The sequence below is a fragment of the Acanthopagrus latus genome, chromosome 5, assembly GCF_904848185.1.
Source record: "Acanthopagrus latus isolate v.2019 chromosome 5, fAcaLat1.1, whole genome shotgun sequence".
NCBI lineage: Eukaryota > Metazoa > Chordata > Actinopteri > Spariformes > Sparidae > Acanthopagrus > Acanthopagrus latus.
In genome coordinates this window covers 1,193,440-1,206,066 of record NC_051043.1, presented here as the reverse complement: position 1 = coordinate 1,206,066, position 12,627 = coordinate 1,193,440, and the positions used below count along the sequence as shown (strand labels likewise).

The 12,627-nt window shown below is 39.4% G+C and overlaps 1 protein-coding gene and 1 long non-coding RNA gene across 6 annotated transcripts in view; one reads left to right on the top strand and one right to left on the bottom strand.

Moving 5' to 3' along the window:
* LOC119019399 (tight junction protein ZO-2-like) overlaps window positions 1-5,619 on the bottom strand; it is a 128,606-nt gene extending 122,987 nt beyond the window's left edge. For 2 of the 4 annotated variants that reach the window (XM_037097934.1, XM_037097936.1), the window contains exon 1: window positions 5,165-5,619. In XM_037097934.1, the coding sequence (XP_036953829.1) occupies window positions 5,165-5,172 (8 nt within the window). In that variant the 5' untranslated portion in view covers window positions 5,173-5,619. The remainder of the gene's footprint in view (window positions 1-5,164) is intronic. The other 2 variants (XM_037097938.1, XM_037097937.1) reach the window with 2 other exon arrangements.
* Window positions 5,620-5,705: 86 nt separating this feature from the next.
* On the top strand, window positions 5,706-8,345 carry LOC119019431. 2 transcript variants are annotated; one of them, XR_005075046.1, is made up of 3 exons: window positions 5,706-5,844; window positions 7,069-7,258; window positions 7,832-8,345. It is a non-coding gene; the product is annotated as an uncharacterized LOC119019431 (long non-coding RNA). The 2 variants fall into 2 exon arrangements; XR_005075045.1 differs by lacking the exon at window positions 5,706-5,844 and adding an exon at window positions 5,876-6,517.
* Window positions 8,346-12,627: the final 4,282 nt, after the last annotated feature.

Sequence of the window (12,627 nt, the reverse complement as noted above, 5' to 3'; positions counted from 1 at the left end):
CGCAGGTGTGCACATAATGCCGGTTACTCTGCGCACTAAGGCATCCAGGAAAGATGTGCGAGCGACATGGAGGACACACGACTGGTTAGCTGACTGGTTGACTGGTTAGCTAGATGCAAACTGTCATAAGAGATGCTAGCCGAGACTCGAGAGCGAGCAGAAAACCACCAAAGCTAACGCGCTGAATGTACTTATACCGCTTCCGCTACAGGGCAGGGTTTATGCTGATGATGGCCGCATTACGTATCGCGGCCATGATTTCTGACCCGCCCATTAAATCCTGAAGACAGAAATTTTTAAACACAGTTTGTGAGCCTAGCTCCACAACTGAATTCTAAATGGTTGAATGGCTCTTTACATGTTTCAAGGGAATACATTATGACCTATTTAATGTGTTTAGAAGAAAATGGCTGAATGTGCTTTACATGGACTTTAAAGATTAACAAATCACCTGGAATAGATGGTTTTACATCCGTCAAGGGTTTCCTCTGTCTGTAAACCTCTTTCTTCTTAACTTCTTAATCTACAGATCAAAGCCAGCCCTTTAAAATGTATTACTATTGCCAGTAGTGAAATAATTATCAGCCAGCTGGCAGATGATACAGCTTTACTTCTTAAGGATGCCTCTCAAGTGTCAGTCGCAGTCAAAACTATCAAGTCCTTCTCCAAAGCATCTGGGCTCTATCTTAATCTTAACAAATGTGAACTGTTACCAGTACATAATTGTGCAGTGACCTCAATTTTTCACATTCCAGTGAGAGATTCTGTCAAATATCTTGGTGTTCTTGGAATCTTAAGGCTAAAAGTAGCTTCTAACAGGCGAATTTAGGAGCAACTCAACTAAAATAATGGGCGTGTCAGTCTTAACTTTAGGACTCCTAATTTTTTAAAATAGGAGTTATTCACAAAACATTTTAGGCTTAAAAGTAGCACCCAAGTCTGGGAGACCTTAGAAGTAGTCCAGAGGACTGCTAACTTGCTAAGATCTAGTCACAGCCGAATGTGCTGGAGATGCTAAAAGACAGGGAATTATTAAAACAATGTCAGATGGACGGCAAAGGGTCTGAAGTTGTGGTTGAGTTGGTGAGGGATGCAATAACTTCCCCAACCAACTGTAACAATCCCATAACGCCGGAGTTAAAATGTTTGGCAACACTCCGGTATTGGGCTACGGGGAAAATGCAGCTCTTTGCACAGGACTAGTATTACCTGGGGACCTCTAGTGATTTAGGAATTATCCCACCATGTCTGTGTTTCATGCAGCGCATTCGCACAGGATAAGCGAAGTCTGTTTAAACTCGAATTTACTGACATGATCCCCCGGGTCGATCGCACCAGAGACCTTGCTGGAGCAGCACAATGGTTAGATATGGATATTTTTAATATAACAACTGGTGAGGCTGTTGAAAGATGGAAAAGTGTTCCTTACCACATGCTGCCATGCATGTAATCCATCTAATCATCTTTCGAGATTTCGCTCTTCTGAGCCTCCTGAATTAGTACCCAAAAGGCTGTCAAAACTTTCATTTATAATTCCCAATGTAGCCTCCATAAATCTCGACCAGGAAAAAGGCATAAAAAAGGTGGAAAACACAAAAAACCTTAAGAAAAAACCTAACAGCAAATCACAGAGATGCCGATTCGCACGGGACTAATATTATCACATGACCTCTGTGTTTGGTGAAACATGGTAGGTAATTTGCAGTGTGTGAATTTTTACTTTACAAATTACGTTCATGGCAGATTCGCACGGGATTAAGATCACAGACGACCGCCGCAATTATTACAAATTACTGGAGGTCCCCAGGTTATACTAGTCCCGTTTGTCATCGGAAAAAAAGTTGCATTCCATTAATACACATATTGTCTTTGATGCATGTTACAATATACTGGACATTGTTGCGAAATGGCCTGGATAAACACACAATTCCCGAATTTTAATGGAGAGTGGTTTGATGCAGCTTTTCGAGTAAATGCCGCTTTTATTGGCAATTCACGTTTTTCATCGCAATCTAATAATTTTTATTTGGCCAAAGTGCTTTTGTTTGGGGTGGGGGTGCACTTAATTCTCCTCATAAATACATTTCTTTATGCAAACACTTTTCATAGGCTTTGTCATGGGCTTGTAGGCTACTTCCTTATTTTCACTTCATGCATTGCGCAGCCTAAAAGACTTTTCAATGGGCTGCCCTGTCACTCAACAACCAATCACAGCTGTCACCGCTTTTAAGTGCGTCCTTATAAAATGACGTCATCCATAGCAACAGAGAGTTACTTCTAGTTTAGGAGTTCAGTGTTTTCTTAACTAAAAGTAGGTCTCAGTGGCTTTGTGAATTACTTTTAAGAAACAACTCCTACATAAAAACTTTTAGTCCGATTTAGGAGTAATCCTAATGCTAAGATAAAAGTCTTTGTGAATACGGGCCCTGATTATTAAAAGATAGGAAGCTTCAAATTTGACTCCAATTACTGAAAAAACCCCAAAAGTCCTCAACCACTGGCAACAGAGACTTGTCTCTGAAGGGCAGAGTTCTGCTCACTAAGGCAGAAGGAATTTTGTGACTAACCTATGCTGCTCAGTCATTGTCTGTGAATAATTCCATATGTAAATCTGTTGATAGGATGCTCAGCAACTTCTTATGGAAAAACAAAAAATACACTACGTGCGAAAATCTTTTGTTTTAAATGAATATGACAAAGGTGGTCTAAACTTTATAGACTTCTGCTCTCTAAATGATACGTTTAAAATAATCTGAATTAAACAATATCTAAAAAATCAAACCTCTATTTGGAACTTTATCTCTCACCATGTCTTTTCATATCTAGGTGGCCTAAAATTCATCCTGCTCTGTAATTATAATATTCAGAAAATCCCGCTTAAACTTTCCAACTTTCATCTGCAGGTACTTTTAGCATGGATGCTGATTTACAAGCACAAAAACTGAAGAATGACATTGATGTAAAATGCTCCTTCTGCTAATCTCTTCCTGAAACACGCTCTCATTGATTTTGGTACTGTAAATTTACTCATGAACTGTGGAATGAAATTAAAAAATGCATAGCTGCTTCTATTTTCCCAGACTTTGTGTTATACTATAAAAATGTTTTATTTGGTTATTGTGATCACAGTAGCAAACATGATAACGCTTACTTTCTTGTAAATCTAATTCTACTGCTAGCTAAGTTTCACATTCACAAGTGTAAATTCACAAACAAAAAACAAATTTCTCTGCGTTTATAAAAGAAATGGAACAGTATATCAATGATTTCCCCCTCAAAGAACAAAAAAGCTATCAAAACTCTAAATGTATGCTGTACTTATAAAGTGTTCACGTAAACTGACTACCATACCCTTGCACTTTTTTCCCCCCTCTCTCTCTTTCCTTGTCTTTTTCTTTACCTTCCATGTCTTTTTGTTTACATTTGATTGTAAACGATTTGTTCTGTTTCTGTGATCTCAAGATTACACCAGCATAATTGTATTGTTTATATGCATTTGTATGCGCTGGCAACTTTCAACAATGTTTTGAAAAAAAAAAAAACTGTTCAGCTGTTTTAGAAGCTCCCACTTCAACTCGTACCAGTATATACACACACTTCAAGTTTTCCCTTTTACTTTACTACAATTACATGACACTTGTGTCACCTGTTACATGTATAGGTGGCCAATCTGACGATTTGGATCGTGATCTATCTTGAAGTCGTCTACTGTCTAACCTTGGGCAAACCATAGCATATGGTATATGTTCTTTTGCTTCTGTTTTTTAACTTCACATAACCTCATTGACTAGAAGCAGATGCAACACGAATATACTTATGGAGTGATGTGTCAACTACATAGCTATGCTGACTCCTCATTTACTTAAAGAAGCTCTTCCTTGGATGACATATTGTGAACAATGCAGCTGCGTTTCAGCTAGCAGCATCATAGGCTATTTCAAGTCTGGCTGTTGTCTACAGGGTGTTTCAAATTTGAGAAAAAAGGATTGTGACTAAATAAACATAATATTAGTGTTTGGCCTGATTGCTCAGCCCTCGTTACATGCCACCTGACGCTACAAACTAATTCATTCTCTTTTCATAAACATTTCAAACACTGTTTTACTACTAAAAGTCACACCCAGTGACATCTCCGTAACTTCAATCCCCATCTCAATGTCTTACAATCAAAAAAAGACATAGTCTTCGTATAGATTGATATGGTGATAATGGGGCTGAATTTAGGACAAATTAGTTCTCTCAGAAACTCTACTACCACACACACTTACATGAACAGCCCCTATCTATCTGCATCCAACGAGCTAGACCAGAAGGAGCCTTGGGTGGGTGTTCACATAAACACACACACACACACACACACACACACACACACACACACACACACACACACACACACACACACACAGGAAGAGTCAACCTTGACCCAACAGCAGAGCTGTTGTATGGTCCTCTCTCTCCACTGGTCACAGCAACAGCAACAGACACAATTTCAGCTATAGAACAATATCCAACAACAATAATCCAATTGCCCTTTTCATTCAAAAACAAATCATTTTAATAATAATCACTGTAACTACACATTTGAAATTCATGGCACTGGTGAAAAGGCAAACTTTATTGTGCTAAAGAGTCCTGTAGTAAAGTAGAGAGATTTAAAGGAACTGTGACAGGGAACAGTATTCTTATGGGACTGGCTGATGATTAAGCCATCTGTCTCCAGAAATACAGTCAAACAATCATTTCACACACACTCCAGAGAACAGCCTCGTCAAACCAAAGATGTCAATCTGGACCAGATTCATTTCACCACAGCCCGTCTGACTCTGCTGAGTGTAAGTGAAAGTCCCACCAGTTCTCTCAGGTTACAGGTCAGGCTGACACACTGCTGGAACACTGGCAAGGAGAATACTGGTCCATCTACGGAACAGGTTTCTCTATTGGCTGCCCTGAACACAACAGGTGTACTGATAACCTATCGACTGGCTGGCCAACACGCACCTCACAGCCTTAACGCAGCTCGTCACACATCTCAGGCAGATTTAAAATGACGCATGTGTACACTACGAACATCGACAACAACATCGTTCAACAAACTTAGTTCGCGTTATGGCGAAGTTACTAAATGTTACCCAACATAACGTCACACACGTAAAGTGTCACTTACTCCGACATTTTCGCTCTTGCTCGGGTAAGAGGTCAGTCTTCCGCCGCCTTTCACCGGCATCTTGCTTCTCCTCGAGTCGACTTCACAGGCGCTTTGTCGTGGCAGTCGAACCCAACGCCGTGTAGATGTTTAGCCAGTGTTAGCGAAGTCTCTAGTTTCTGTAATGAGACATGTCTTCGTGACACCAGTCCAGCTCCGCCCTCGTCGCAGACAGGCAGGCTGGTGTTCCTCCGGGTGGACACAAAGAGGGAGGTCCGTTCAAGCAGCACAACAACTGTGGGCTAACGCCGCTGCTACGACAGCACAACCATCATGGAGAAGCACATTTCCTTCCTTCACTGGAATCGTGTAGTGTATGTTTCGCTGGCAGAAGCAACACTTCCAGTGAGAGTGTGTTACACAGCGGCCCGGCGCTCCATAGCTGTGGAGATGTCGATGTACACACTGTCACCATAGAGCCGATAGTAAGCCATCACACAGTGTATGGGTGTACAGTAATGGTGCGTTCCATTGCAAGTCGGAAGTGGGAATTTCCTTGTCGGTCTTCCTGACTTCCAGTGTATAAGCGTCCCGGTGGATCTGTGCTGAAAAACATGGATGCTCCAGGCAAACGGGTGTTTGAATGGCAAATCTACGAACAAGGCAAGCGGTTACAGCAGCTGGTTCAAGCAGAAGTATCGGTACGGATCAAATTACCACTTAGAGTACTAAAGTGGCCTTAAATAACTTGAGTCGTGAGGAACTTATGAAAGAAAAAAGACAAGCACACCACAATCTTTGATTGGACAAGACTCTGACTGATTTGATCATTTCAACCACAAATGAGTTTATTTTATTTATTTCATTAATTAGAGATGAAGAGACATCTGTATATATATATTTGTGATAAAAATGCCACATACACCAGGGCAATATCCCCAATTTGTATTTTTCAAGTGTTAACATTAAAATATTATTAACCTCTCATGTTAGAATGATAGTGTTTGCTTGTAGTTTCCTATATCATATGTTTATGTTATGCCAAAAAGTAAATATAGTGAGTGTCAAAATGTGTCAAGTCCAGTGTGTCCCCACATCTAGCTCTGCCCAATCACATGAAGGCAGTAAGATTAATCTGTCAACGCAATTCTAAAGCCATGCCCCTGCTGCAACTGTGGTCATTAGGCTGCTTTCAACAGTCATGTGTGGTAGCAGTAATAGAGTAACAGAGCGCAAGCAGACCTCACAGCTGGCTTGATGACCATGTATGTATCCTAAAGTTGCATTTGCCATGGAGGTTATTTCGTGTAATAATCTAAAATCAATTGAAAAATACCATTCTGTCGAGGGAACAATGGAGTTTCTTACTTATAGGTAAGTCTACAGAAATACATCATCCCTGCAGGACTAAACTGTATGATTTATCTTATCTAGCAACCTTGTTGTGTATCAAAGTGTTTGTCTTTGGGAGATTTTGACATGAGTCTGGTGCTTGAGGAATAGGCAAGGAGTCACCAAAATACCAAGGAATTTTGCAGAAAATTCTGATTGAAAAGAATTTATATGAATATGAAAATATTTTGCAGGTGTTGTGCTGCTGCCAGTGGGATTGGAAAAGAACATTCTAGCCTCTACTTGCTGGGACTTTGTCAGAAATACTGTAGGATATTCACAAAGTTAAAGCAGCCATCAGAAAAACAACAGTCAACTGACGTAATCCATCACAATCAATTATAATATTAACTGCATGTTCAGTCCATCATTTTCAATACAGTCTCCCTCCCAGCTTTTCTCCTGTCTTTTCAGAAGCCATTTTTTCTGCTTTGTATAAAAAGGGCAAAGATCCAACTTCATGTGAAGGATACAGATCTATCAGCTTGCTTTGTAATGATTTAAAATGACTTCTCCCACCAATCACCCCACAGCCATCTACAAAAGTTCTCTGCTATCATCGGCCTCATCAGGGACGGGGACGACAGAGCCTACTGAGAGCTTATTAAGGACTTTGTAGACCGGTGGCAGTGCAACCACCTCCAGCTCAACACCGGGAAGACCAAAGAGCCGGTGATGGATTTCTGCAGGCACAAACAACCCTGCACACAGGTGAACTCCCAGGTAACAGACATTGAGAAGGTGACATCTTACAAGTACCTGACGAACTTATCAAGAAGGCCAGCTACATTCTGGGATGTAGCTTCTTGTACCCTTCTTGACTCAATGCAGGTGGTGGGAGAGAGCAGGATGATGGACAAGCTGTCATCACTGCTGGTGCAGGAGTCCCACCCCCTGCAGGACACTATCTCAGCACTGGGCAGCTCAGGTCCTTCCTTCCTGCTGCTGTCTGACTGTACAACCAACACTGCTCCCAGTAGCATACATCTGCATACATTTTTTATATGTACACACATATTTATTATCACTTGTAAATACACTGCCACACTGTTATGTTCATATGTATATAGGAGTTTATTCTTTCTATTCTATTTCTTACCTTTTTAATTATTTTGTTTATTTTTCACTATTGCTCTTGTTATTTTTAAATCACTACTGTCCTTTTTCTGCTGGAGCTACCTATACCATGCAGTTAGTACATTTTGGTTTGTATTTGGTAAATACATTTGCAGTTTTTTCATAGATAGTCAAAACTTCTTTCTGTGTTCTCTCTCCTCTCCACCTCTCTCTCTACAGGGCTGCCTGCCCCCAAGTCCTCTTCTCCCAGATTATTCTGAGCCTAACAGCTACTGATAGCTGCCAGCTGCATTTCCAGCAGGCCCAAAGAACTTCTTCTCACAGAAGCATAGAGTTCTCAACGGGTCGGGCCAGCCCGACAAACCCGACCGCTATGAAGTCGGACACTCTCCACGTAATGGGAACAGAAAGGGCTAATAAGAGTGGATGGTACAGATAACACTTCAGTTGAACCTGTGTTGTCTGTTTGAAAAATACAGTAGTTAACCACTTCTCTATCATCACCACAAGTAGGGTGACAGAACTGGGCAATTTAATGACGACATCATCATCACATAATTGTAACACTGTACATATTATCTGTTTATTTTTACTTTTTTAAATATACTTACATTGCACTAATGCCTTGTACTTTTTACTTGTTCTTCTTACTCTATTTATGTTGTGTAAATCACCGGATGCTGCTAAATTTCGTTGTACACTGTGCAATGACAATAAAAGGATATATACGTCATATACGTCAGCATAGATGAGAGCCAATTAGGGCAAAGTCCTGACGTCATGAAGGTGGGCCTAGGATCGCGCAGTACCTGGAGAGCAACTGCTCAACTACTCTGCAGCCGCCTTGCTCCTGCGATAACTTAAGGTCATGTGACATCGAATGTGGAGCAGAAACCACTCCCATCATGGATACATTTTAAACAGCATGCATCACGATTTAGGCAGCGCTGTGTGGTCTTGAAGTCACCTAATGAAACAAGTGGTGATCCACCATCTTGTATCTGAGCCTAACCCTTCAATTAGCCATCTTGTAGTCCCCTTTGATCAGCCACTTTGTTTGTAGTCTTTGTTAATGCCAGGCGGCATGGCATTTTGAACCCTAGACACTATTTACCTTTTCCTTTTGAAAAGAATGCATGTTTAAACAAGTCTAACTGTATGCATCTCCTTTATGTTGAATCTTTTTTGTATCATATATGTTGAACAAAAAATAAGTAAAAACCAAACCAAAAAACTGCAAATTGTGATCTCACCCCTGCCGTGTGTTATTGCGTGTGTGTTATTTGTGTGTGTGTGTGTGTGTTGAGGGTGGGGGGTGGTGGGGGGGGGCACCACGCTTTAGACAAAGCCTTCCTTTCAGAGCCGATCCCAGCAGCTGAGAGCCACAATCAGACTCACTGTCAGTCATAGAGAAGCAGCAACATCTAGAGGTTACTGAGGGAAACACACCAAACTGCAGGATGAGAGAAAGCAGTGGAGTTGCCATGTCCAATTACAACAGGACAGCAATATTATCATTAGAACATAATAATACTATAATTTTGAGGCAGCAGTTAAGCTAACATTTAACTTTTTGACACATACCAAGCATCACGTGAAAAATCTTTTTGAAGGAATTTACAAATACACGTCTGTAATCAACTTGTGAAAAAATTCATTCATATGTAAAAAGGATTTAAAATTTTCACATGTTAAAGTTTGTGTTGATATGTGAAAATAGTCATTCACATTTTAAAATACTCAATTTAGATTACTGTTATTGTTATTACCGATGGTATGTATTATTAGTCCCCACAATTACCATTTAAACTGTGAACTAATGTGGTCTCATTATCTACTATCCAGATTTGCGCTCCATGATATCTCAGTGAATAGTTAAAGTCACCAGTCTTAAGTATAAATTTGTTGTAGTGTTAAACTCTAATGATGGACCTTTCATAATAATGGGGATTTAAAAAATAAAAGTTGTCCTAAGGGTGAAAGACAATGCAGTCATTCAAATCAAAAAGGTTTATCAAAAGGTCCGCTTTGACAAATATTTGAATGTATTATAATATTTGGATCACAGCGTTACCAACATGTTTACTTCAAGAGATATGTTATCAAGACATAACATTGTCATGATGTAATGACATTGTTTGTAGTAAGCACCTGCATTAAATCTGATTAATTTTGTATTTATGACAGTGTTGTTGCAATCAGAAACTGTGTGCAAATATCTACATGATGTTATTTTAACTGATAAACAGAAGAATGATGTCACATGAGATGGGCACTAAAGTGTAGCATTCGGACAGAGGGTGAATAGTGCTGCAGCAATCAACAGTACTAGAAAAGAAAGCATGTAAACATTTTCGTCACCATAAAAAGTAGTACATTTTTTAAAAAAAATTTCTAAAGCAACAGTTAGAATGTTTTGGATTTAGCAATAATATGCTAAATTAGAGAAGGCAAGTTCTGAAGAACTTGCGGTTGTGAATGCTCCCTGTTGACCAGCTGAAGCTTGTTGAAAAACTAAGGCGGCTTGGTGGCTTCAACTTCATTTGAAGTCTCATCTGAAGAGAATGAAGCTTTGTCATAGTTGGGTGAGAATGAAGCATTAAAAATATATAGAGTTTGACGAGATGTTACAGTGAGAATGATTCAAAGACCCTGAATCGGCCTGAGAAATTCAATAAATCTCAATGTATCGATGATTGGGAATATTTAAATAAATTTAAAGTTCCTGGCTTGAATGAAAAAATAATAGTTAAATACAATTGAAATGTTGGGAATTATACTGTGTGTGCGTGCGTGCGTGCGTGCATGCGTGCGTGTGTGTGTATTAAACTGACTCATTGATAAATCTGTCTCTGTGTGATGGCCCAGTTGACCTCGGTTGTCACGGTGATGGTAACTGGGTTGGTCCTGGTAATGGACTGTGAGAGTTGATATAACAGTGATTTTAGCTGAGGCTCACCTCACATTAACATGGTTCTCTGTGCAAAACAGTAACTGCTATCACTCAAAAAATGATATGGTAGAACTATGAGAGTCTTGTGAGCACTTTGCGAAGGTTTTATGTGTGTATGGTCAAAAATGTGTCTTGTGGAGCAGTTTAGAAAAATGGAGGTGTTTGTCTGCCTCCAGATATTTTTCCTCTCAGTTTAATAGGACTTAATGCAGCAGTTGGTCGGTGCTCCTGTCAGTTAAACGCTCACCAAGCCAAAAGTTTTTCTTAGATTGCCTTCAGAGATCCACTGTAACACCAGCACAAGTGTACCTACAAGCTGATATCATTATGTTTCTGATGGAGCGAAAATTGTGGAAGGGAGGGCGAGTTGAAGACGAGATTTTCTGAATTTTTTGCAGCTCCTCCCCACTGTGTCAGTTGGCTCCTTCACTCTGGCTCTAGCATTCCACCCCATTCACACCAATGCAAACATCTCAAAGTGGCTGAAAAGTTACCAATGTTTGAACTGCAACTGTGCAAAAAGTATGAATGCTGTGAAGAAGTTGATTCATTCATCTTTGTGAACGTTTCACAGTTTGAAGGGTGTTTCTATCTAAAAGTGTGAATGACTAGATGAGCCTAGAAAATGCTTGAAAAAGTGTGAAAATTGAGGATTTCTGAAGATTCCGTAATCTGCTTGAATGGGAAATAATGGGCAAAAAACATCAAATATCTCTGAAATTATGAACGATATCAATTAGAAAAATAGATGCAATTGATTCCCAGTTGAAATGAATATTTTGGTATTTGAATGGAGTGAATACATTGCAAAATGTTGAAGGAATTAAGGGCAAAACTTTCTGACCAGGAAGATATAATAAGCTGACAAAAAAAGACAGGCACTCCTGACTTCTTTCTATGACTCTGTGGTGGCATCAGCCATTTTCTATGGAGTAGTCTGCTGGAGCAGCAGCATCTCATCAGCAGGCAGAAGGAGACTTGATAAACTCATCAAGAAGGCCAGCTCCATCCTGGGATGCCCTCTTGACTCAGTGCAGGTGGTGGGAGAGAGCAGGATGATGGACAAGCTGACATCACTGCTGGTGCAGGAGTCCCGCCCCCTGCAGGACACTATCTCAGCACTGGGCAGCTCCTTCAGCAACAGACTGATACACCCTAAGTGTGTGAAGGAGAGGTATCACAGGTCCTTCCTTCCTGCTGCTGTCAGACTGTACAACCAGAACTGCTCCCAGCAGACCTCACTCTGTACTGGCAATACCACTACACAAAACTCATTTCTGGTTTGCACTATCTGGTAAAACATTTTCACTACACATATTTATTATATGTATTTTTAAAAAAAAAAAAAAAAAAAAAAAAAAAATCACTACCACACTGTTCATTTTTAATAATCATTAATTTTGTACAATATCATGTCCATTTGTATAAACAAGTTGTATTCTATTTACTTCTATTTACTTTTTAAATGTATTGGTTATTTTTTTTTACTACTGTTATTGTTTTTTTGTAACATTCTGCCCCTTGGCTGCTGTGACACACAAATTTCCCTGTTTTTAGGACACTAGAGGAATACTGATTCTGATAATAGTAAAAAATAAACAATATAATCAAAAGGTAAGAATAGAATAGACTTCTATATACATAATCATAATATTTTACAATATGTAAATGTAATTACAAGCAGTGCAGCAGTGTATTGTTATTTACAAATAATACATATGGGTTTTAAAAAAATGGCCAGGTGCAAAGTACAAAACAAAAATGTTAGTTAGAAGTTAGTTGTGTATAGATTACATGATAGTATCACAGGACTCAAAATCTAAAAAATACTGAATGTCACTTTGCCATAATTTAATATTTTTTCTGTTTCTGTTTCACTCAATACCTTGCCTTTTTGGTTCCAAAGTTTAATTAGATTGTGTGAACAAATCACAATGTGCATGAAGATAGGCAGATAAACATTTATTTGTACAACCTTGTTTTAACATGTTTGTGTGTGTCTAACATGTCTTACATATATGTTTATCAAGTCCAAAATTACCAAATATAACAATTAAGAGAG